At 40.4% G+C, this 27224-nt stretch overlaps 1 protein-coding gene across 4 annotated transcripts in view; it reads left to right on the forward strand.

Moving 5' to 3' along the window:
• The window catches only part of LOC149156925 (uncharacterized), a 387270-nt gene that overhangs the window by 86941 nt on the left and 273105 nt on the right, over positions 1 to 27224 (forward strand). For all 4 annotated transcript variants that reach the window (XM_089445409.1, XM_089445410.1, XM_089445413.1 and 1 more), the window contains exon 4: positions 13609 to 13674. In XM_089445409.1, the coding sequence (XP_089301535.1) occupies positions 13609 to 13674 (66 nt within the window). The remainder of the gene's footprint in view (positions 1 to 13608; positions 13675 to 27224) is intronic.

Below are 27224 nucleotides of genomic sequence, written 5' to 3' on the forward strand. Positions count from 1 at the left end.
ATCACCTAAGATAGACCCAAAATCTACCAATAGAATGTTCTTATCACCATCTAATGAAATAACAAGTCTTATAAAATTGTAAGCACAATATAGGAAAGCACATACCCAACACGCACCACAGATCAATGAGACAAAGACACCATGAACTGAACCCAAAGTCTTTTATTATGAATTTCAAACTTTCCTAGTGGAACAGTGGTTTCACACCAGTGTTTACAAAATTATATCAGCCAAAGATGATCAATAGAAGCAAAATGCCTTCTATTTGTAGAGAAATCCCTCCAAGTCGAAAATAACGGCTAGTTGGCTTGATCCTTGTTAAGACAATCTCGACCGTTGATAAATACTTGATCAACCTTTAATCTCTGCCGTTGAAAATATTTATTTTTGGGGAATTTTCAATTTCTCATAAAAACCATTTTTTTATTAAAAAGTTGACTTCCACTTAACTACCAAGGTCCAAGGGCTTAATTTTTCTTAAAAAATCTATTTTTGCCTTGTGGGGGACGTCCAAAAATTAACTTCTTTTTGACCCACAATTTTTGTTGTCATTTTCCACTTGGAGAAATTAATTTCTCTAGAATTTTATTTTTTTGACTCTAAATTAATTAATTTTCTGGCTTAGGAATTAATTTTATTTTTGCCAGAGAAATTAATTAATTGACACTTGAGGGGATTAATTATTTTTCCACCCTCAAATACTTTAGCCATAGTGTCTAATTGTAAGGGTCTATGCACTAAAATATTTTTACGTCAGATAATTTACATATTCAACCCTTAAAGGGGGAATACCCATTTGTTATAGACCCTCATAATTTTTACCCAATTCCGCGACACAATATGATCTAGTAGACCAAGTGATTTGTAATAAAATAATCTAGCCAAATAATTTAAACTATTCCAAAATCACTTTTACAATAGACATGACTAGGAACACTAGGACTCACCTAAGACTTTATCAATAAATTCCACCCTAGCTTGAGGGTTTAGGTTGGAGGGAAAAAACTCTTTCGATTAGCCGTGTCTAGAAACCTGGGTAATCGATGAGGTTAAAAGACCTCCTAGGATGAAATTCGTTGCCAAAATCATAGGTTTACCTAGGTTGTTACATAATTAAACGGTCGTACTAGCATCATGTACATTACAATTTGCAGCAATTGGGTTTACAATGACATGATAACTGTCTGGCTGATGATCCTGAACTTTGAAAAATTTTGCACCACCGCTTCCTTGGACTTGTGACAAAATGGGTGCAACAGCTCCCAACTTCACTTGAAAATGTCACTACTAGCAAGAACTTCAAACTCAGCCTCAACGGTAAATATGCTTTGGCCAGCAGCAAAAGTGGGGCTCGTTCCAACAAAAGAATTGAGGGTACTTGGCCTTGCTCAACAGGAATACAACATTAATATAATAGAATAATTCTCCAGTAATGAGCTCAAAACTTGTCCCTAAAGTGGTATGCTGCTCCTAAAGATAAACTTACAACCACACGAATATATGTAGAGGGAAACTAATCCTTCTGATTTTGAAGTATAACCAGCAACCCAATACTCTTGTTCTCTTCCCGAATGATAGCTTGAACCTCTGCAATAATTTATTGGCATAAAATTTCCGAAGAATAACAAACGGTGGAAAACTCGACCTTGGTTCAACAATGAAGTTTTAACTCAATCTCCAGGAATACACACAAAGGTCTTTTAACCTCTTCCTCAAGCAATAGACTCCATAACTCATCCCCTTATACACTATAAAGACTCCAACAAGAGACTGATACATTCATTTGGTAAAAGAACGACCCACAAACAATTTGCATGCAGTACCAATGGGAAAGAAACTCGTTCCTCTTTGAATGGTACTCTTGAGCCTCAAGAACAGTGAAGATCGATCTCTTCCTTTGATTAAACCCGAAGAAACTCCACCAGCGGAGAGATTCGACATCCAGATGCGTTCCTCCTTGTCTTCAAAACAAAAAAACTGGTCTTGCAGCTTGTCCCTTCTTTCTTGACTGATATGATTTCTCCTTTTACAAAACCTTGGCACAAAAATCTTATCATCCTTCTTCCGAATGAAAGCGCTCAGGAATTAGAAAAATAGCTCGGCTAGTGACGCGGTTCCAATGGCTCAAGAACTTTGATCTTGCAGTATATGGATAATTTGGCTTGGCTTCAGAATTACATTCGGTCTGGATCCCCTTTTTTTCTTTTTGCTAGAAAGAGAGTGAATAGCCTCTATACACACTAGAATTTCGACAACCACTATTTTCCCTAACTTTGAAAATATGAGAATTAAATCGGCCCACAAGTCAATGGAATTCAGTGCAAATTTAACTTCACAGAAAAATGATTTAGCTCCAGGTGCTCTCAGCCTTTAAAAATTTGGTTGAGTTCGAAACCCAAATAAAAATGAAATTCGGCCCCACTTTGAATAATAAGCCACGACCCACTATAAGAATTCGACCAAATTAGCTTACGACCCCTTCAATAATGTGATGCCCCTTTAAACCAAATAGTTGGGTTTTCACAAAAATAAATCTCCCTTTTTTTTTCTAATAATAAAATTTGACTTAAATAATTCAACAATTTGAAAGAGCTACTGCTGAATGCTTAATATTCATTAGATAATTTTCTCTTAGGCCAACAATTTGTTCGACATTTCGTCGAACCATAGTAGCTGCAACTAAAAACTGAAAACCTGCAGGCTGAGCAAAGATCAATGCTCTGATACCACTGTAATATCCCAAATGGAAATATTTTGATTAATTTTGCAGAAGCAAAGTGACCTTAAAAGAAAAGAAGAAAAGTGACCTTAAAAGCATTTATACTTCGTTGCAAATGGAGAAGGCTTGTCAAAATAACTTCGACCTCTAGGACAATTCATTCATCAAACATGGCTCATGCATAAAGATAAGCTATATAGAGACATAATTCCACATTGATGTCGTAAATGCATGCAACAACTAGCCCAAAAATAGCGAAAATCTCATGATCAATGTATGCAACAAAGTAAAAGAAAATATCATCAAAATTATACTTACATGTAAGATAATATATCCAACCATCAACACATTTGCAATATAAGAAGCTCCAAGATAAGAAGAGCCAATCCACACATGAAAATTCATCCATGATACAAAAATATCCTCCAAGGAAAAATGCGAAGTTCTCAAGAGAGAGAATGATCCAAGTCATGTGATGATACAAAGTGGATTCATCTAACTCCTATTTATACACTCATTAGGAGTTTGAATTACCTAATTGGGCCTACAATAGCGCGTAAAATAAAATAATGTGCTAATAATCTAAATTTTGGTGATAAGCCCACCAACCTAGCTCACAAATGAAATAATAAGCCTCTTAAGAGGTTAGATGATGAATAATACATGTTGTAAGGCCCTCCAAGTGGCCCGATGAAGTCCATAGGTGCCATAATGAAAAATAGGACCATCAAAAGTGATGGACAAGGGGTTGGCCCATTGTTCTCTAAACAATAAACCTGTGGTGCTCCTAGTGGGTGTGGGGGCATAATAATAACCTCATGGGTCTCCAAGTGAGTCGAATATGCCTGTAGATCATCTGCAAGGGGCTTTGATGATGGTGTCGGTGATGCCACATCATTCTACAAGTCTTGGGTCAGCTGCCAAGTGTATGGTACATTTGTTGGGCCGGCTGGGCAAAGGTGAACTAGGTGCATTTCCTCGTCCAATAAGTGAATCTCAAGCAATCTCAGAACATCCTTGGGGATCCATGGATTTCTGTCTATTGCTGTGGATGCCCATGACTCTAAACACACACCCTATATGTGCTAATGTAGCTCTCTGGAGGATTAGGACCCTGTATAGGGAGACCAAACCCATGATGGAGACCATCTGCAATCATGCATAAGATCCAATGCGTCCCCTAGCCTTCCAGTACAACAAGTCATTAGAGAAATCGAGTAAATGAGCTTACCAACTATGGACCACAGGTGGGGACTTCAAAATGGCCTTCCTTTCCGTAATGGGCTTTGGGATGTGCCAATGTGTCCTAAACTCTAAATGGGGTTAACCAATTATCCTATTAAGTGGTTTCTACTTCTAAAGGGGATAATATGTTCAAGGTATATCCTTTAAAAGGTGGTGGTATGTGATAGATAGGTGAATGAAGTAGGGGATGAGAGGGGCAGCGCTAGACAACATGCTGGGGTGCAAGGGTAGCTAATAAAAAAGAAACCCACTCTTGGGTTTATAATGTATAGGAGGGAGCAATCGTGGTGCATGAAATGCCCCATCCTTGATTTTTCCACCTTTCTTTATATGCCTTTTTCCTTTTTATGATTTTTCTTTGATTAACTGCACGGGGCTCAAGGGTTAAGAGCATGATGTATGAGATATCGCAGTGAATACCCCTTTTAGGGTAGGGCGGTTCATTGCCCACCAAGGGTTGGGACAATCATGGGTTCCTATATGATGAATGAGGCTCATAGAACTTGTAGGAACCAGGGTGATGGCCATGATGATGGTGTAGAGCTCATGTATTGGCTTTTGCTCACGTGCTAAATGTGTTTGTCCCGACCATCTTTTGCATTTTGTGGTACATGTTCCTGTTGAATGTGGCCAAATATGCTTTTTTTTTTTAGCTGAATCAACCTTCACGGCATCATTCTAGGCCTGACCCAAGGTGTGGGCAAGTGTTAAAATTGGCAACTAGGGCCAAACTCCATGTGGGTCATCTTATTTATGGCAGCTGATATTTTTCTTGGATCCCTTTCATTGAGAGGTGTAGGATTGATCTAAAGCTCATCTGATTCCAATAAGTATTCATGGAGTTATGAAATTATTTGTGTTATAAGACAATTCGTCAAGGTCGGCCAGCAACCAAATATACCCCACATGTGCTCAATGTTTTAGTATAAAAGGAGATGACTTGATAGTCATTTCTACACACACTTCTATCTTGATTTCTCTCCGCTTGTCTTTGGTTTTAGTGGAAGAGAAATCTAGGAGTGGAAGCCCTAGATGTTGGAGGATTGAGGCGCCCTAGTTGCAGTCAACAGGAAAAGTATAAGAGGAGGCTTGAGGGTCACTTGGAGAATACATCAGAGTGATCAATCATTCTATTCTCTAGAGCGGGGTTTGTTAAGAGAGATAGAATCAGTGATCAGGAGAGAAGCTGAGGGGCATTAAGTACAGAGAGATAGAGAGGCAGAGATAGTGTCGGGAGAGCAGCTAGAGAGAGAGACGCAGGAGCAGCCAGTGCTCACGCAGGGCCACGCAGAGGCAACTAAGTGTTGCGCAGAGCACCAGAGAGGCTAGCGTAGCTGACACAGAGGCTCAGAGCGCTGGTGTAGGGCCTCCTGGGGTTGACGCAGGCCAAGCTAGGTTGACGCAGGGCTAGCACTGGGCTAGGAGAGGTTGACGCAATCTATATTGGGCAGATGCTGGGGTTTCTGGGGCAGATTAGTGCTGAGTAGCTGCCGGAAGGATTATCTGAGGTTTCAGCCAGTAGATTTGTCAGAAACTGAGAGGTATTACTGCTAAGGAAATTCTCTGTTGGGTAGGCCAGTTTCGGCACCCAGATTGTACTCTGATATTGCTTAATAAGAAAACCCTTAGATAGTTGCACCGGTTTTTCTGCATTGGGTTTTTCCGGGGACATTAATCCACAAATAATGGTGTCATATGTTGTGTTTGTTCTTGTTTCTTTTAGTTGCTGATCTGTAATATGTTGAGCATGCACTAGTGTTTATTTTCAATATTTACATTGTAAATAACTTGTTAAGGAAAATAACAAGTAGTTAGGAATAAATCAGATAAAGTGCATGGAAGGGTTTCTAACTAAGTAAACTTAGAAACTTCAACAAAAACTAGGTCGGTCTTAATCGTATTCGGCCTAGTTGATTGAGCCAGACCCCTGCCCTGGTCGGCTAGGTAGAAAAACCGGTCCGACGGCTGGTCCATTACCGAATCGACCGAGCCGGACATTGATTTAGCTAGTTCAGTAATGGACAGGCCGGTTCAGTAATGGATTGGCCGGTTCGGCCGAGCCCATCTTAAACTGCCTGAGCTAGTCCGCGGGGAAAAAAGACGGCAAATCAGACCCAAAAATTCAATTTTTTTTTTTGTTTTCTTTTTCTTCTTAATGCCTCTACCTCTCTCCCAAGGCTATGAAAGTGACCCAACCCCCTCACATTTACTCACAACTATCCCATTGCATTTGTGTGAGCATTTGTGACGAGTTTGTGAAGAGTTGGAGTTGGTTTTTGGAGCAGTAGTGAGGAGGAGCCATGGGTTTCCTTGTTTGACTCTAATTTAGAGTCTGAGCCAGATGATCTTGCCTTGTTTAGCAATAGTGACTAGTGATGTTTCGTTGTAGAGGCCATTTAGAGCCTCCTTGGTTATGTGTTTTTGTTATGATCTCTATATATTACATGTATTGGACAGTTTACTGGGTGCTATTTTGATATAATAGATATATTCATGAGCATACTTTGATCATATGTTGTCTTCTCTCTATATTCTAATGCTTTGAGTTTGGAAACATGAATGAAAATCTTTAAAAATGGTTTTTCATAAAAAAAAAATATTTAATGTATTTTTTACAATGACTGAGTCAGTAAAATCAACTAGGCCGAGTCAGAGTCGACCCTCGGTCGGTTCTGAATCCAAGTCAGAGTTTTTAAACTATGCTTCAAACATACGATCATGACAGATGGGTGAGGGACCACATGGCTGGCTCAGGTGGCGGAGAAGTGGAACAACGAGATAGTTGGTGGCTTCAAGGGGTTGTTCGCTGTCGGCTGAGGACCATCTTGGAGAAAATTTTCTCCTAGGGATATCACCCACAAGATGGTGGGTAAGATCTGGCTCCAACTAGGACGTGATCTCTCGAAGAAGTGGACGAAGCTACTCGAACGGGAGGCCATGAGAACTCCAACAATATCTTGGTTGTCATAGACCTCTTACCTGCACATATAATAGATGAAAAACACGGGGCAACAAGCTTTTTCTGTCTTATGATTGCACATGCTTAATGTTAGGCCATAAAATTAACCAAAAAGTAAAATATACAAATTTTTAATTTAGATGCATCTACCATGAGAAATATCATATGATGTTAGTTCTAATGAGAAAATGAGCATGCAATGCATCCTATTCTAGCGTGCATATAGTAAGGTTAATACTAAGTGTAATCATAAACCAGTGCAACCAACATATCATCACATTAATATACATATGCCTGCCAGCGTGATTACTCATGTAGCAACTCCCAAATCGAATGTAGACATAGTGACATGGCAAATGAAGCGGGTGGCAGGCGAGGAAACATGATCTCCATTCGAGTTAAATGGAATTCCTAGGAGAAATAAAATAGGTCAATCTAGAGGTCTCAGGCTTTCCCTCTAAGTACACAATGGTGGAATGAAAGATCACTCTCAAGAAATCCTCATCACAAACACTGCTTGTAGTATCATGCTTTGAAGATGTCACATGGTTGTGATGAGAGGGGAACGAAGGGTGAGACAAAGGAGTGAAACAAATGGGTTGCTCAATGTGATGGTCACATCGGAGAGGGGAGGTCATGAAGTGATCAAAACCTCGTGGGTGAGTCAAAGGGGACAAGGTATATTCAATGAAGGGTTCTTCCTTGACACCATGTTCAAAAACGGGGAAAGGGGCATGGTCACTCGAGGTCATAGCAAAGGGATGAGGGACTTACTTGAGGAAGACTCAAGATGATAAACAAGAGGGAAAGGCAAAGGGTAGGGTGAAGTGTTATATTTGATGGTTTTTCCTTCCCCATAATCTAAAGGCTCATGTGATTTGAATATATAATCATGAGGTGGGTATGTAGGAGCTTCATTGCTTTCCTCATTATAAGAATCAAAGATTGGGTTTTCATCAAAAGGAGAATCAATCATTTCCAATTGTCCTTCTTCATGAAAGGGAAAATAATAATTCTTCTTTCCAAGGGCATCAATGGGTATGTCATCGCAAGTAATGACCGGGATAAAGAGAAAACCAATCTCAACCTCATCTTCTTTGTCAGTATCACAAATGGGAGCATAATCAAATTGAGGCCCAACAATCTCCCATTTCTCCTTTTCAATGCAGAAATAATATCCATTGTCATCCTCCAAGGAGCTCATGGGATCACCTTCCTCAATGTTCTCAAAAGGAGAGTCATCATGAGTAATACCCTTAGAGAGGTAAGGTCAGTCGTGGCCTTACTTTCCATAGCCTCATTCTCCTCAACACATGTGCTCTCAAAATCATTCTGGCCATCTTGTGGCCCCAACGAGCAATCATCTTCCTGCTCATCGACGAGATCCTCAAGGTCATCTTCATCTTGGTTGTTTGACAAGCGAGACCTCTCTTCTTCTCTCTTCTCTTGAAGAATAACGACTAAGGTATTTGTTACATGATTTTGGTAATATGCTTCTAAGAGGAGAGAATTAGTAGGGTTCTCTTTATATTCACATTTCATCTTATGAAGCTTCACCTCTTCATCATATAAACGGGAGAATACTTCATTAGAATTACATTCCCTTACTAACCCCCTGCATGACCTACTATATTCATCCATTCTTTCTTTCGTGATTTGGAGGCTTTCAGGATCCAACTCTTCATCATCCTCAAAGAAGATGTCTTCCACTTCACTGCTATTGGCCCCAATTCCATAACTGATATCTGCTCATCATCCTCATTTTCTTGGTCATCCTAGTTATCCAAATCCACATCTGGTAATGAGCCATATTTTTCTTTGATCTTGCGAGACAAGGAATTAAATGCCCCAGTATAATAGGCAAGCTCCAAGAAGAGATAATCGGTGGGCCCTTCTTCATACGCCCGCCTTATGTTGTCGAGGTTTGACCTACTCCTGTTATAAAAATTGAGTATGAAGTCCTCGTTCTCGTGCTCTATCAGATGATCACAAAGCTCAGACCACGAATCCAATCTTTCCCATAGGTCTTGTTCTTCTTCGGGGCTAATGTCGTGGATACTTTCTTTAACCATTTTTCATGATCTTGCATATAATGCCAAAATGGAGCCACCAGGGTGAATTAAAATGCCTTCACAAATGCTTACTTCACCCTACAAGCATTTGACTTTGAAGTTCAATGAGGAACTAGGACTTCATTCCTCCAATGGAGTCGCCAAATGATATATCAATAATGTCGTATGGGGAACAAAGCACACGTTTTGTGTCCCTCGCAACGACGCTAAAATGTTACCGCTCAAACTAGCAGGGGACCTAAAGGGGCTTCCTAAAGGATCAAATGCTAGGCTAAGGGCAACAAATGGAGACTTAGCCCACTGTGACCTCAGCGAAGGCTCCCTACTCTTTACGGACTTTCACCGATGGGAGGAGCCCCGGCATATATGGAGTCACAAACGAAGGATGAATCAACAAATGGATATAAAGTGACTCAAGCAATCCCTTTCTTAAAGAGGGTCAAGAATGGAGCTTGCTTGCTTTCTAAGCAAGGTACTATGCCTTCTAGGAGAAGGATGTGGGGATTTGAGGGTTAGGTTTAGGGAATATGACTTATGAAAGAGTTTCCCAATCCCTAAAATTCTTATTGAAATTGGTATCCCAAATGGTTCTTGAAGAATAGTCTTTTCAAAGATGTGGGACCACACGGGACCAAGTGGACCCAGCCTAGGATAAGGGGCACAAATTTAGCAACCAATGATATTCTTAACCCAGACAAGGAGGGGGAAAGTATCAGAGCAAGAATCTTCACTTAAAGGTGTCAAATTGATCCTATGAGGCATTAACCTTGGGATGCTAGGGCAAAGTTTGATCTCGGAGCTAGGGCTTGGGTTATTTCACAACTCCACTATCGGAATGGCTTCAAAATTGGAGGAGGCCTTGAGGACACACTATCGCAGGGGAGGCTAAGAGATTGAACTTTTTGGAGGGCTACTTTGTCGGTAAATTGATGCCCTAGGTGGCCGAGCGTGGCTAGACCTAGAAAAAAAGAGATAAAGGTGAGGAAATAGGTTGAAAGTGACCACCTTATGATGGATCAGTGCCTAATTCCTTTTGGGATATAGAGACAATGAGAACTATGAAGATGGATTTCGTTTCTTGTTCAAGGAGGCTCTCAAAGTCAACTTCGTCCAATGTTAAGGGAAAGAGAAGAAAAGTGACCTTAAAAGCATTTATACTTCGTTGCAAATGGAGAAGGCTTGTCAAGGTGACTTCGATCTCTAGGGCAATTCGTTCATCAAACATGGCTCATACATAGAGATAAGCTATATAGAGACATAATTCCGCATTGATGCCAAACATGGCTCATACATAGAGATAAGCTATATAGAGACATAATTCCGCATTGATGCCGTAAATGTATGCAACAACTAGCCCAAAAATTGCGAAAATCTCATGATCAATGTATGTAGCAAAGTAAAAGAAAATAGCATTAAAATCGTACTTACATGTAAGAGAATTGTAAGAGAATATATCCAACCATCAACACATTTTCAATATAAGAAGCTCCAAGATAAGAAGACCCAATCCACACATCAAAATTCATCAATGATCCAAAAATATCCTCCAAGGAAACATGCGAAGTTCTCAAGAGAGAATGATCCAAGTCATGTGATGATACAAAGTGAATTCATCTAACTCCTATTTATAAATTCATTAGGAGTTCGAATAACCTAATTGAGCCTACTTTAGCCCCTACAATAAAATAATGTGCTAATAATCTAAATTTTGGTGACAAGCCCACCAAACTAGCTTACAAATGAAATAATAAGCCTCTTAAGAGGTCAGATGATGAATAATACATGTTGTAGGGCCCTCCAAGTGGCCTGATGAGGTCCATAGGTGCCATAATGAAGAATAGGACCCTCAAAAGTGATGGACAAGGGGTTGGCCCCTTGTTCTCCAAACAATAAACATATGGTGCTCCTAGTGGGTGTGGGGGCACAATAATAACCTCATGGGTCTCCAAATGAGTCAAAGATGCTTGTAGATCATCTGCAAGGGCTCTGATGATGGTGTAGGTGATGCCACATCATCCTACAAGTCCTGGGTCAGCTGCCAAGTGTATGGTACATTTGTGGGGCCGATTGGGCAAAGGTGAACCAAGTGCATCTTCCTCGTCCAATAGGTGAATCTCAAGCAGTCTCTGAACATCCTCGGGGATTGATGGATTGATGTCTATTGTTGTGGAGGCCCATGGCTCTCAATACACACCTTACATGTGCCAATGCTGCCCTCTGGAGGATTAGGACCCTGTATAGGGAGACCAAACCCAAGATGGAGACCATCTGCAATCCTGCATAAGGTCCAATGTGTCCCCTAGCCTTTCAGTACAACAAGTCATTAGAGAAATCGAGTAAATTAACTTACCAACTATGGAGCACAGGTGGGGACTTCATAATGGCCTGCCCTTCCATAATGGGCTTCGGGATGTGCCAATGTCTCCTAAACTCTAAATGGGGTTAACCATGTATACTATTAGGTAGTTTCTACTTCTAAAGAGGATAATATGTTCAAGTTATATCCTTTAAAAGGTGGTGGTATGTGATAGATAGGTGAATGAAGTATGGGATGAGAGGGACAGTGCTGGGCGACACGCTGGGGTGCAAGGGTAGCTAATAAAAAGGAAGCCCACGCTTGGGTTTATAATGTATAGGAGGGAGCAATCGTGGTGCATTAGGTGCCCCGACCTTGATTTTTCCACCTTTCTTTATATGTCTTTTGCCTTTTTATGATTTTTCTTTGATTAACTGCTCGGGGCTCAAGGGGTAAGAGCATGATGTATGAGATATAAGAGTGAATACCCCTTTTAGGGTAGGGCGGTTCATTGCCCAACAGGGGTTGGGACAATTATGGGTTCCTATATGATGATGGAGGCTCATAGAACCTGTAGGAACCAGGGTGATGGCCATGATGATGGGGTAGAGCTCATGTATTGGCTTTTGCCCATGTGCTAAATGTGTTTGTCTCGACCATCTTTTGCATTTTGTGGTACATTTTCCTGTTAAATGTGGCCAAATATGCTTTTACTTTTCTTTTTAGTTGCATCAACCTCCTGGGAGCTATTCCAGGTCTAACTTAAGGTGTGGGCAAGGGGAAGGGGTGAGCTAGCCCTATGCGGACCTAGTGGAGGAATGTGGACCCAGGTGGGAGAAATGATGAATGGGGTAATAATGAGTGGAGAGGGGGTAATATATGCGGATAATGGAGTAGGACCACACAACCAAAATCATGGTTTCCCGTGAAATACCATCCCTAAATCCAAATGGTCAGTGAAAAAGATCCCACAGGACTAGAATCCAAGGTTAATATGCAAAAGGGGTCTAGGGGACAAGAGCACAAACCTATCCCATTTTTTGCGTCGAATCCCCCCAATAATCCATGCCCAGAAGTGTCCATGATAAGCAAACTACAATACTCAATTACCAAATGACAAGGCATACCTTTAGGTTCGGGAGGCCCACCTTCAAACATACGATCATGACAAATGGGTGAGGGACCACATGGCTGGCTCAGGTGGTGGAGAAGTGGCACAACGAGCTAGTTGATGGTTGCAAGGGGCTACTGGCTGCCGATTGAGGACCATCTCGGAAAATTTTCTCCTAGGGATATTACCCACAAAATGGTGGGTAGCAGATGTAGTTGTAGATTTTCTGGTGGGACGTAGCGCTGACAGTGGGTGATTTCACTTGATTTTTGGGTAATTCTGGGAGGTTGGAATTAGCCCAAAAGCTTTATGGGTTTTGTTGGCCCGGGGTTGGAGAGCATTGTCCTAATTTTTTAGAATTTTTGGAGCAGATTTGAGGCCTCAAATGTCAGTTTGCTACCAGCAGCAGCAGTGGTAAATTTCTTGGCAGAGCGTACAGCCAGTGAGCCTATTTCAGCATGGAGTTTTCTTCATTCCCACCTGGGTTTTTCATATTTTCTTTGGCAAGTCCAGGTGCACTCATTCCACTATGTTTTGTACTTGGCTTCTTATTGAATATTGAATAAAATGGCTCAGCTCTATTGTTTCTGCTCAGTAGTGTTCTAAATTTGTTGTTCTTGTGGAGTTTTCAGATTGCATGTTCATTTGTTCGCTGTAGCTAGTTCATGTTTTGGTATTTCACTGTATTTTCTCTTGTCAGAATATTACAAGCTTGCACCATTAGCATGAAAATTAGACCATCCCAAACCTCCCTCGAGTGGTCCCACCCCTTATGGAGAATACCACTTGCTATCATCATCATCCTACAGCCAGTAATAGCTATTTGGTGATTCTAAACACTATGTTGTAATTTCATAGAAGCATGGTTGCTATCTTTAGCGCCTCTGAGCTGTCCCCTATCTTAATAGTAAAGAAATATGATTGGGTTTTCCTCCCTTTACACCTAGCTGGAATTTTACTATTCTCTCTTAAGTGCCTATTTCTACTTTTTTTTCGTATATTCCTTTTTTAATCTGCTTTCTGATGTTTAATTTTAAGAAAACAGGTTAACTGCTAAGTATACATGCTCATTTGATATTTTTTAATCATACATGTTTTATATTATTTCCGTTAGTAACTATTGAGAGTATCTGTTAGTATCTAATATCTGTCATGCTAAATAAATCAAATTGAGGTAAACTTACAATGTAAATTTTGTTACCGCAGGAGAGTTTACGAAATCAATTTATGCAGAAGATTGTTGGTTTATTGATCCGACAATTAGGTTTAGAGGTAGGTGATGATTTCAGTTTCACTGGTCTTTCCTACCTATGTCCATGAATAAACTCTAAAGTTGCTGTATGAATCTTTCCATGCTTTTGTCTTATTTCTGTCTCTTGAAAACAGTAATAAGTTAAACTTGAAGCATTTTATATAATTTAGTAGCGTCCTTGAAACCAGTACCAGAATCTTTAGCACAATAGAGAATAAAATCCTCTTTCTCATTATACTATTAGATAGTTCTTTCCTATCATATAGCTAATCACAATTCGAATTTTGGAAAGCAATATCATTGAATGACATGGTTGAAATCAATACCAAAATATACACTGTATTCGAGAACAAATTATTTTTCTGATAACCCAATTCTGAAGTACTCTCGTTTAAGGCATCTCCAAGTTTTTATGTCGTAAGAAATCTTAACATTCTTCATTTTGAAAAGGAGAACATTTTGAGAATGCCTACATGTTACAGGATCATAAGGAAAATATTCATATATCACATTTATAATATTTTTTTCTGCAATTTGATATATTCACATATTCAAAATCTTTAAATTAAAAGAAGGTTTTGTCTCCTACTCATTTTATTGTAGACAAGACAATTTTCAATTTTTATTGACCCTAAAAGGAGTCTTTATACATTGAGCATTTAAAGGTAGTAAGAAGCTAGTGGCTGATAGACCAATTCTGAATAAAGTTGTATGATTGACCTACTAAAGTGCCAACATACAGACTATTGCGATGTGAGTACGATAAGAGGCTAGAGAGAGTGTACATTCAACTTTAAACGGGGATGGATAAGAATTGGTAATTGGAATTATATTGTGTCCATGAATAAACAAAAATAGATTAATAGGGCTTGAGTACTGTTGACCCTGCCGCCTACACCTACCTACAAGTTAGTGAGAAAAGCCTTCTGTTGATTTGGGGTACCATCGGATGTGCTCTAGCCATGAAAATTGGTGGAGAGGCTAAGCACATGAGATCTCCAAGACCGTGAAATGGTTTGGGCAGATTCTAACTGGTTTGGGAGATATTAAAATAATTAATATTTTTAATGGAGTTCCTAAGTCTAAACTTAGGAAAAATAAAATATTAATGGGTATTAATATAAAACTGGGTTAGAAGGGTCCAAAAGTCATGGATCAAGCCAAATCTAATCTTAGCTGTTGATTAGAGAATTAATATCGGTCGTTGATGGATCAACGAGAAAAGTATAAGAGGAGGCTTCAGGGTCAGTTGGAGTATACACAAAGAGAGATCAAGAATTCTATTTTCTGGGGTAGGGTTTGCTGAGGAAATCGAGTGAGTGATCTGAGTTGCAGTTGAGGGGTAGTGAATACATAGCAGAGAGGCAGAGTTAGTACCAGGAGGATCAGTGCAGAGCCAGGAGAGGTTGACGTAGAGCCAGCTAGAGGCTATGTAGAGGCAGCCAGTGGCCACGCAGAGGCAACCAGGAGCTGCATAGAGCCAAAGAGGGCTAGCGTATGAGACGCAGAGGGTCTAGGGGCTGACGCAGAGGCTTTAGAAGCTGACGCAGATCCCCAAGAGGCTGACGCAGGGCCTAGAGGCAGCGTTGGGAGAATTTCGTGGGACAAACTAAGAGCTGGAGAGTTGGATAGGGTGATGCAGTCCCTATCAGAGTGATGCAGAGCAGTAGAAGTTGCATTGTTGTTGTGGGATCGTTCATCCGGTAATTTAACCGGAATATCTGTCTCCGACTGAGAGGTACTATTGCTGAGGGCATTCTCTGTTGGGTGAGCCATTTCTGGCACCCAGGTTGTATTCTGAAACTCCATAACAATAAAACCCTCTGAATAGATGCACCGGTTTTCCCGCATTGGGTTTTTCTGGGGACATTAATCCAAAAACAACAGTGTCACTTGTGTACTTGTTTACTTTCAGTTGATGATCGTATGTGTTGATACTGTACTTGTATTTATTTTCAGTATTTACATGGTAAATTACTTGTTAAGTAATTGAACAAGTAGGAAGAAATAAATCAGATAGTACAAGAATTATTTCTAATGGGTTAAACTTAGAAATTCCAACATGGTATCAGAGCGAGGTTGTAGATCACAAGATAACTGAAGGCATTAGTTGAGCAGAGTAGTAGTAGCAGAAACAACTGTCCCGAGTGACAGAAGGTGTTCCTAGCAGAAAGCAGCAAGGAAGGGGTGATGCAGAGGGACTGTGTCATCAGTTCGAGCCAGGAGGAGGATCAACGTAGAGGCAGAAAGGAGCATACTTGACCTACGCAGTGCCCGGTCATCTTTCTCAGTTAGGAAGGATCGACGCTGTGGCCAGGAGGTGCAGATTTTGTTGGTGTCTGGATTTTGTAGAGCCTAGAGGCTCAGTCCTTCAAGTTGCTGTGGTATAGGACGCTAGGGATAATTTGCGGAGCAAATTTGGTGGGGTACTGTGGTCAGAACAGTACCTAACAGGGCAAGACCAAGGAGGAGGGATTTCCAGGAATGAAATCGAGACTCAGAGGGAGTCGAACCGAGGACTTCCAGGAGGGAAGTAAAGAGACTCAGAGGAGTTAGAAGAAGAGCAGCAAGATGATAGTGAATGGGCTGAGAGATCAAGATAGACTGGATGGAGCTTCCAACTTCGTAGTCTAGAAGGCTAGGATATTGTCCATTCTAGACAGGTATCGCATCAAGCTCTTTGCCTTGAAAACAATAGCGATCCCAGTTGACCCAGCTGAAAATGAGAAGTACGAGAAGGCAATGGCCAAGGAAAAGTGCATCATCCTTGATGGGGTCAAGGATCATGTGGTGCCGCATATTGCCGAGAAGGACACGACAAATGAGATGTGGGAAGCCCTAAAGAAATTGTACCAGCATACTTCCGTGCAGAGGAAAATGTTACTTGAAAATTAGCCGCGGTCATCCCAGATGCAGAAGGGAGAGCAGATAGATGTCTTCCTCGGTGGATTGAAGATCTGTGATCAACTAACTTCCATAGGGGCCACGTCGGATCAGGAATTGATGGTGGGGACCGCATTGAATGCAGTCTCAAAGGATTGGGAGGTATTTGTCCAGAGCATATTAGGCAGGTCGAGCCTTTCAGATTGGGAGGAACTGTGGGCGACTCTTCGTCAAGAAGAGATCAGATGGGTGACCAAGGCGGGGAGTAGCTGAAAAGGGGTCAGAATCAAGAAGGAGGAGGAAGAAGATGCGGCTCTCACATCTGCGGGAAAGCAGGAGAAGAGAAAGAAGAAGGACCTCTCCAAGGTCAAGTGCTTCTATTGTGGGGAACTGGGTCATTTTGCGAACTAGTGTCCTAGGAAGAGGAGCAAGGGAGAGGCTTCTGAGACCAAGGCAGCACCAGCAAGGGCGAAAAAAGAAGTCAAGACTGATGACAATTGTTCCATGAGTGCTCATGCGCCACTTGAGAAGAAGTGGAGAGACATCGAGCTGTAGTCAGACAGACTACAGGTGATGAGGGGCAGGATCCTCGAGGTACCCAACCTCTTAGATTATACCTTGCTGCGGGAGTTCCAAAGAGGAGTAGCAGGATTGGCAGATGTCAAAGACGGATGCGGATGAAGCAGCAGAGAGTGCAGGAGTTTCGAGACATTGCAAAGGCTAGCAGGATGCAACAGTGTGAGAAGCACGGGAGTATTGCACCAGTGCAGGATGGCACGGAGAGGTGTGCAACAGTGCAAGATGCATGAAGTTGTTGCAGCAACGCAGAGGTCAGTAGAGGGAGCACTTGCTAGCAGCAGAGGGAGCTTCAGCATCGGGAGAGTCTCTAGCCTGATAGGGATGTCAGAGTTGGGTGGATCAATTACTTCCTTCTCTGTAACTGGGTTGCAGTGCAGCAGTTAGCAGTGGCAGTGCTATGGGTAGCACGATGCAGCGTGAGGAGAAGGGGATGCAATGCAGATGCAGCAGTGGCAGTGATAGGGCCATGGGCAACAGCACAGATGCAGAAGGAGCTGCCGTACATATGCAAGAGTGGCAATGGCAGGGTAATGGGTAGTAGTACAGGATGCAATAGTGGGTGTTGGGCAGGGAGGCCTAGCATCAGCACAGCGACCGATGCTGGATGATCAGGGTGATACTCAGAGAGGAGTATTAGTAGAGCATAATCCTTACTAAGAGGGAGTGTTGATTTGGGGTAGCATCGGATGTACTCTAGCCATGAAAATTGGTGGAGAGGCTAAAGCACATGAGATCTCCAAGACCCAAAAATGGTTTGGGCAGATTCTAACCAGTTTGGGAGATATTAAAATAATTAATATTTTTAATGGAGTTCCCAAGTCTAAACTTAGGAAAAATAAAATATTAATGGGTATTAATATAAAAGTGGGTTAGAAGGGTCCAAAAGTCATGGATCAAGCCAAATCTAATCTTAGCCGTTGATTAGAGATTTAATCTCGACCGTTGATGGACCAACGAGAAAAGTATAAGACGAGGCTTGAGGGTCAGTTGGAGTATACATAGAGAGAGATCAAGAATTCAATTTTCTGGGGCAGGGTTTGCTGAGTAAATCGAGTGAGTGATCTGAGTTGCAGCTAAGGGGCAGTGAATACATAGCAAAGAGGCAGAGTTACTACCAGGAGGATCAGTGCATAGCTGGGAGAGGTTGACACAGAGCCAGCTAGAGGCTACGTAGAGGCAGCTAGTGGCCATGCAGAGGCAGCCAGGAACTGCACAGAGCCAGAGAGGGCCAGTGTGTGAGACACAAAGGCTCCAAGGGTTGACGCAGAGGCTCTAGATGCTGACGCAGAGCCCATAGAGGCTGACGCAGAGCCCATAGAGGCTGACGCAGGGCCAGAGAGGCTGACGCAGGGCCTAGAGGCAGCGCTGAGAGAATTTTGTGGAACAGACTGAGAGCTGGAGAGCTAGATAGGGTGACGTGTGAAAATTCTATCTCTGCAACAACTGATTTATTTTACCTACTTATTTCCCAATAAGTTATTTATGAAAATCCTTCAATAAACATTAAAAGAAATTCTGCTGCAAATATCACATCATAATACGGATACAAACACATGCACAAGAATTAACACATCGACACAAATATTTTGGACAATCAGTGGCCGGAAAAACCCAATGTGGGAAAACCGGTGCAACAAGGGAGGATTTTATTATTCAACAACTCTTCAGTACAAATGGGTGCGAAACTGGCTTACCCAACAGAGAGAAAATTCTTTAGCACTTCTCCCAGTCTCAGCGTTAGCCTGGCTGACCTTTGCGTAGCTTCTAGACCCACTGCGTCAACCCCTGCTTCTCTGTATCAGCACTAGGCCTCTCTGCATCACCCACGCAGACTCTCCAGTGACTGCGCAGTCTGCTACCTCTGCGTCTGCCTCTCCATCCTTTGCGATGTTCCCCTGGTGTTGGTCCCTACTCTCTGTTCCGTACTTACTGCCTCCTACTACTCTCCAGACTACTAGTTCGGATTTCTCAGATAACCCTGCTCCAAAAATCGAACTGACTGGTCTCCCTCAGTATGTTCTCCAACTGACCCTCAAGCCTCTTTTATACTTTTTCTGTTGATCCTTCAACAACTGAGATTAAATCTCTAATCAACGACTAAGATTAGATTTGGCTTGATCCATGACTTTTGGAACCTTCCAACCCAGTTTTATATTAGTATCCATTAATATTTTATTTTTTCCTAAGTTTAGACTTAGGAACTCCATTAAAAATATTAATTATTTTAATATCTCCCAAACCAGTTAGAATCTGCCCAAACCATTTTTGGGTCTTGGAGATCTCATGTACTTTAGCCTCTCCACCAATTTTCAAAGCTAGAGCACATCCGATGCTACCCCAAATCAACATGACACAGTCCCTATCAGAGTGACGCAGAGCAACAGAAGCTGCATTGTTGCTGTGGGATCGTTCATCTAGTGATTTAGCGGGAATATCTGTCTCCAACTGAGAGGTACTACTGCCGAGGGCATTCTTTGTTGGGTGAGCCATTTCTGGCACCCAGTTTGTATTCTGAAACTGCATAATAATAAAACCCTCTGAATAGTTGCATCGGTTTTCCCGCATTGGGTTTTTCCAGGGACAGTAGTCCAAAAACAACAGTATCACTTGTGTGCTTGTTTACTTTCAGTTGATGATATGTATGTGTTGATGCTGTACTTTATTTATTTTCAGTATTTACAGGGTAAATAACTTGTTAAGTGATTGAACAAGTAGGAAGAAATAAATCAGATAGTACAGGAAGAATTTCTAAAGGTTTAAACTTAGAAATTCCAACACCTTAAACCCCACAAGGTGTGGTTGGTGGCAGGGAACTCAGAGAAGGGGCTGTTACACTAATCCCGACTCTGTCTGTTTGAGCTATCTCCTAGGTTAGCTAAGGGGGATGGTCCCTAATGAAAAGTTAAGTTAAAAATATGTGGGTTTCTAGGAGAATTGTTAAAGTTAAATAGATTATTTCTTTAAGATTTATAAGCAAAACTAATATGAGCAATAACCATCAATACATAAGATAAGCATGAAATGCATAAACAACCAATGCCTTCAAAGTATTGCTCTTTAAGAAATGAAATTGTATTTGCTTAGAATGAGGTGAAAAACTTTCAAATGGAAAGCCAAAATAATCCTGAAAAGTAAAATAATAAATTGTTAGAACAAGATATTATAAATGCTTTCAAGATGAATAAGTCTACAAATCAAAGCATGGAAACTATCTTGCTCAAAAGGATACAAAAATAACTCAAATGTTAGACCAAGATGACAACATGAAATTGAGTTTGCAACTCAAAATAATAGTACTGAAAGTGAAATCAACCATTTATGACAATAATTAAACCACAATATGAGTCAATTTCCAAGTACAAGAAAAATTAAACTTGTTGCAAAATTAAAAGGAATTACAATGCTTTCATCCAAAGTGCCCCTTGAAATAAGATTTGCATGTGAGACTTTAAACCATCAAGATAACAAGAAATTTAAGAACTTTCCAAACAAAACAAATATGATGGAATGAGTTCTTGATTTATTTATTAATTAGCGTTAAGACAAAGTTACAATTGAACTCTAGTCCTCATATTTCATCCTCGCCCAAATGTTTGGATCTCACAATGAGGAGTCAATAGAGGTAGAGGGTCCTAAAATTCTATTCAACCAACTTAAGTTGGAGGTAAGTTTTAATGAGGCTTGGGGCCTTCCTATACTAAAATGCCTAGATGAAATGCAAATTGTGTTAATTTCCCAAATTAAACTAATGCTTCAAAGAGAAATAGTTTGCAAAACTTGAGAGCGTATGCATGTGGGAATTTAAATACAAGATTAGTAAAATTTTGCATGAGTGAAATGTGTTGATTTTAAGCATGCATAATATGAAATTAAAAGCTAAAAATTTAAAAAAAACTAAAAGCAAGATTAGGCCACCCACAATAATTCCTTCTCTAAATGAGGAAGGGGGATGCCATGGGAAAAATCCCAAGCTCCCTCAAACAATTTTTTTTATCTTTAATTAGTGCTTAAAGCGGGTAAAAATGCCTCTAAGAGGGCAGCCCACAATACGAAAGAGATCTTTACAAAGATGGGACTCTAACAAAGCTAGACTTTCTCCCCAAAATATAACAACAACAAACTTGAAGATGAAAAAAACTCTCCAAAAGAGATTCACAAGGCTCAAAAGGCCCACGGCCTAGATGAGTTTGAAACTATCTCCCAAGTGCTTATGGCCTCCCTAGAAATCAGTGTTTGGACAACGTGAGGGGGTCCTGCACGCACACGAGTGAGTAGTTTTCCAAAACTTCTCCTCAAGCTCCTTTCTGCCCAATGGTCAAGCCTATGGGCTGCAAAAAAAAAAAATACCAATTGTCAGTGTGAAATTAGGAAAAAGAAACCAAAATTAAACTTATAATTTAATTTACAAAGTACTAGCTCAAGTAATGGGAGTGAACCTCCATGCTTGCCTAGCTTTAGAAATGACTCTTGAATAAGAGATATAACTTTGAAAGAACTAGAACCAAAGAAGTATTTTTAATTTTAAATGGATGATCAAGTAGCTATAGACTAAGAAAACTCCCTTTTTCTCTTTGTTGGATGGAAAACTTGGAGCAAAAAATGGCTAAGTCTTGGATCGCTGTGACTCGAGGAGTGAGTTGATCTAATTGAGATTTCTCTCACTTCTAGATGGATTCCTACACACAATACAAAAGATCTTTCTTACACACTTAAACACGTATTAGTTTGCACAAGATTAGAGCAATATAATGAATAAGATAAACCAAACATTCCTCTTAAAATGAATTGGAAAGCTTATCCCTAAAATACTACTCTAAATCAATGATATGTGCAAGATAGCTTGCACACATCAATCCAAGCAAGATGGCAAGTATAAACTAATATTAATTCAACATGCAAAAGAAATTAAACACAATAGCAGTAGTATGAAAGGACATCACCTCATAACGCCAAGAGAACACCAGCCAGATAGCCCCAAAGTCTTGATTATATTAAGAAAGTATGCAAGTACAAAATGATAGAGTTTCCTCAAGCCCAATAACTTATTACATGATACAATATGAGAGCCCATGGCTCTATTATATAGAGAGTTGGGAGAAAATCCCAATGAAGAATGACAATGACAAATGGCATTGGAGCCAATCCCAATGTAGAAGTGATTAAACAAGTGGCATGAGGTGACAATCCCAAAGAGAAATTCGAATTTGTTGAATGGAGCTCGAATGCCAAGTGTAAATTTTAAAAATCGAATTTTGGCAAGTGGACATCATTTTCTTCTTACCTTATGTGCCAAATTCGAGTTTTATGATGGAATGACAAGTCTATATGGATGGTAACCCATGTGGGGACAATTTCCCACAAAAATCTAGACCAAATATTCTCACAAATCCTTCCAAATATGCATTAACTTCACAAATTCGAATTTTCAAGTAAGCAACTTTTTCCTTTAATGCCATAAATTTGATTTTATTTGAGCACATGTTCTTTCCTTGATTTTAAGAGTCCACATCACCTTGGGACTTCACTTTAACTCCCCCATAATTTCCCCCTCATTTCCATAACATTTAGCATGTGTGGATATTTATTATTCTCCATTTAGTTAATTTTTGGTTTAATTAATTGCCAGATTTCCCACTAAACCTAGGAAAAGTGGGTTTTGAGGTTTCAAAACACATTTTTAACCCATCAATGTTTGTCATAGTGGAAAGTTGAGGGTAAGAGGTGAAAATTTCGTTACTCAAACTCCATACAACTTCTCTAGACATCACTTATTACATTACAAATACAATCTTATTAGCAATTTCCGTAGTGCGGAAAATCTAAAAAATTAAAAAATGACTACCTAGACCAAACCAAATTCCATGAAACTCTTTGTGTGATCTAGTATGGTAATATACATCAACTCTAGACACTAAGATGTGTTAGGGTCTCAACCTTCAAACCGTCACCCCGGATTTGGGGTAAAACGTGAGTGAAAAAACCTAAAAAATTATCCGCCTATGAAAAAGAAGGGATAATTAACCAGATAAAAAAACACTCCAAGCTGTAATCGTTTTTTGATCGAGTCCCAACATCCTAGGCCTGTTACAGACTCAAATACTCATCATTACTAGTATCACTTATTACAATTCCCCGCAGCGTGTGGAATCTGGATACAAGAAAGATTATGAGAAGATAGAAGTAGAGTTAAAAAACTTTTTTGACTGATGATATTTGATGGTACAAGTGTCCTCTGGATCATACTTGGGCATGGAGTCTTCATATAATCATGAGGTGTCACTCCAGTGGTCAACAAGTACATTGTTAGTTTTTGGTAGTTCGGTCAGGTGTTCAGTCTCTATTGGTGTCTATGAGGCTAAGGAACACAGAGGGATAGTTATCTCCAAGACCCAGAAAAGGTTTCCAAAGAAAATGCCTTAATTAGATGCATTAGCCAATTATTAAATATTTTCCTAAGTCTAACTTAGGAAAACTGGTTAATTAAATCAGATTAATTGAGGTAAATCGATTTTTCTCTAGACTTTTGGAAAAGTCATGAGAAGGGGTCAAGATGATCTTAGCCATTGATTGAGAATAGATCGTGGTCATTGGTTGTTCAATGAGAGATTATAAGAGCAAATCAATGGGGCTTTTGGAGACACGTCACAAGGAGTTCGAATCACCCAGTTGTAGAGATAGCAAGGGTACAGTTTGAGCGAGGGAGACACCGCCATAAGGTCTCAACACAAAATATTGGGGAGAAAAATTTCCGGAGGAATTTTATTAGTGATTTCCAATTTCCAATGAGATGAAGGAGGTCAATTTCATCAGAAGAAGAGGTCAAGTTTAGCAATGCGAATAGCTAGTTAACCAGTGTGAGTGACAGGGTGGCTCGTTTCAGTTGTTGGTTGTCGGAGCTATCACCTAGAGGAAGTCATGAGGAAAATATATACATATTTTGCCAATCATCTGACTGTCTAAGCTTCAAAATTATTAGTATTTGGGTTTGAGACCTCCCATATGATATTGACATTCTATACAACAAAAACCTCTGTAACAACTCAAATGATCGAGACCCCCCAATTGACTACCTGAGTCCCACCAACTACGGAAAAACCAGAAAAAAGAGAAATAAAAAACTAGCTAAAAAGAGGTTTGTTTCCATAGACTCTATCTCAACACCATCTGAAAGCTCATGTGTATAGACAAGATCCAACTGGGAGAGCGAGTGATTCCTTTGACAGGCTGTCTGCTTAAACATTCAACGCACGCAAAATATGGCAGAAAGATACACGCTCAAAGGAATCAACCACCTAACAAATATTGCTGAGAAGAGACTCCAAGCCAATGTATTCACCGATGCCCTATGAATTTCCTAGTTTAGAGCAAGCTTGGAATCGCCCATAACGTGAAGGTTGAACAACGATTTTTTTGTGGAAATTTCTGACACGAAATTCTACTGCAGCAACTGATTTATTTCTCCTACTTATTTCTCACAATAAGTTGTTTACAAAACCCTTTAGCAAACATTAAAATAAATTCTACTGTAGTTATCACATAATAGCATAGAGAAAAATAATAGTGATATACAAGCATAGGAATCAATCACATTAACACAGTTATTTTTGGATAATTGTCCCCGAAAAATCCCAATGCGGGAAAACTGGTGCAGTAGATTAGGGTTTATTTATTATTCTTTAGCAACAATCTCTTTACAAGGAATAATTTTGCAGTACATAGAGAAACCTTCAAGAAAACAACGGATATAGTTTTCCTCCTCATCTAGGAGAAATTCTGACACCACAAAGACCCTTTATCCTTCATTGTGTCACCCCTTCATCATCTGCGTGAGGACTGCATCATCCCTGCGTCATCTGCTTGAGGATTGTGAGATCTCGTCCCTGCCTGCACTGTCTCTTAGAGCTCTCCCTCTACGCTGTCTCTCTGAGGCACTGCGTCACCTCCTCCTCAGTCTCTAACTGATGCTGAAACCCTCCTCTTCCTTCACCCTGCAACTCTCCCTCTGAAATCGAATCACCATTGGGTGGCTCCACCAAGGGCAAGATCTCCGCATCAACGAACAATGTTGCTTGTCCTATGGCATTAAGCTCTTCAATGATGAGTTATTGTGTGATATTTCTACCCTTGAAGTTTATGATGTTTTTTAGGCCAACCATAATTGTGGCAACGTCATGTTGTATATGAATCTAAACCTCGTAGTGTTTTATTATTTTGGGCAAACAACTATATAGGATACCAAAGGTAACCCCGCGTATTTCCATTTCTTTGATCTCTACTAATTAATGTAAGGTCATCTCCCAGACTAGGAAATTTGTCTTCTTCTCGATTCGCCCTCAAAGTAAGGACAAGATTGTGGCCACATCCATGGCCTCCACACAGGGCTCCTCCACGCAGTAGAGGTAAGTGGACAAGGTCGTGGAAGAATACAAAGACATCTTTTCCTCACTCACAAGGGTACCTATGAACTGTCAGGTCAAGCATTCGATCGATCTAACCCCCAACACACCTCTACCAAATGGACCAATCTACCACTGTTCTATTCTGTAAATTGAGGAAATCAAGCGCAGGTCCAAGAGTTGCTCCAAAAAGGGCACATTCGACTGAGTTCCTCACCCTATGGAAGTGCAATTGTACTCATGCAGAAGAAAGACGAGACTTGGTGACTGTGCATTTATTATCTGGCCCTGAATAAAATCACAGTCAAGAACCGGTAACCGATTCCCCAGATTGACGACCTGCTTGACCAACTCAATGGGGCCAAGTATTTCATTAAGATTGATTTGAAGTGAAGTTTGAAGTCCCAATATAATCAACTGATGTATAGAAGAATGCTTTCAAGTCCAAGGTGGGTCTTTTCAAATGGTTGAACATACCCTTCAGTTGGACAAATGCCCCAACAACGTTTGTGAAGTTGATGGATGATATCTCGCGGCCTTTCCCCAACTCTTTTGTGGTTGTATATCTTGATGATGTATTCATCTTTAGCAAGAGTTACACAAGACACTTGCAACATATTTAGCAGGTGCTTCACACTCTGTGGCAACATAAACTATGTGCTAACTTGGAAAAATGCTCCTTCGACATGAACAAGGTCCAATATGTAGGCTACATCATTAATGATCAAGCTGTACATGTGTATTTGACCAAGATCCAAGTCATTTGTGTGAAAATTTCAAACACGAAATTCTACTGCAGCAACTGATTTATTTCTCCTACTTAAATAAGTTATTTAGAAAACCCTTCAGTAAACATCAAAACAAATTCTACTGCAGTTGTCACATAATAGCATAGAGAAAATAACAGTGATATACAAGCAGAAGAATCAATCACATTAACACAGTTATTTTTGGACAATTGTTCTCGGAAAAATCCAATGAGGGAAAATCGGTGCAGCAGATGAGGGTTTATTTATTATTCTTCAACAATAATCTCTTTACATGGAACGATTTTACAGAATATAAAGACACCTCTGAGAGAAACACCTGAGACAATTTTTCCCCTTGCTCCGGAGAAATTTTGACACCTGGAGAACCTTCAGCCTTCACTGTGTCACCTTTGCGTCACTTCTGCGTGAGACCTGCTGTGAAAATTTCTAACCCGAAATTCTACTGCAGGAACTGATTTATTTGACCTACTTATTCTTCACAATAAGTTATTTACGAAATCCCTTCAACAAATATTAAAATAAATTCTACTGCAGTTATCACATAATTACACAAAGAAAATACATATACAAGAACCAGTCACATCAACATAGTTGTTTTTGGACAATTCTCCCTGGAAAAACCCAATGTGGGAAAACCGGTGCAACAGATGAGGGTTTTATTAATTTTTAGCAACAATCGCTTTTACAAGGAATGATTTGACAGAGAAATTGAGAGAAAACACCTGAGACTTTCCCCTGGAAACTTTCTGACACCTTGGAGACCCTTCTCCCACTTCTGTGTCACTTCTACGTCACTCTGTGTGGCTTTGCGTCCCTCTGTGTCAGCTTGTGTGAGGGCTGCGTCTCCCCTGGACTATGTCTCCCTCTGCATTGTCTCTCAATGTCCCTGCATCACCTCCTCCTTAGTCACTGACTGCAGCTGATGCCCTCCTCTTTCTCCAC

Source organism: Pinus tabuliformis, chromosome 9 (genome assembly GCF_031772625.1).
Source record: "Pinus tabuliformis cultivar Carrire ecotype Pingquan chromosome 9, CPIR1, whole genome shotgun sequence".
Lineage (NCBI taxonomy): Eukaryota > Viridiplantae > Streptophyta > Pinopsida > Pinales > Pinaceae > Pinus > Pinus tabuliformis.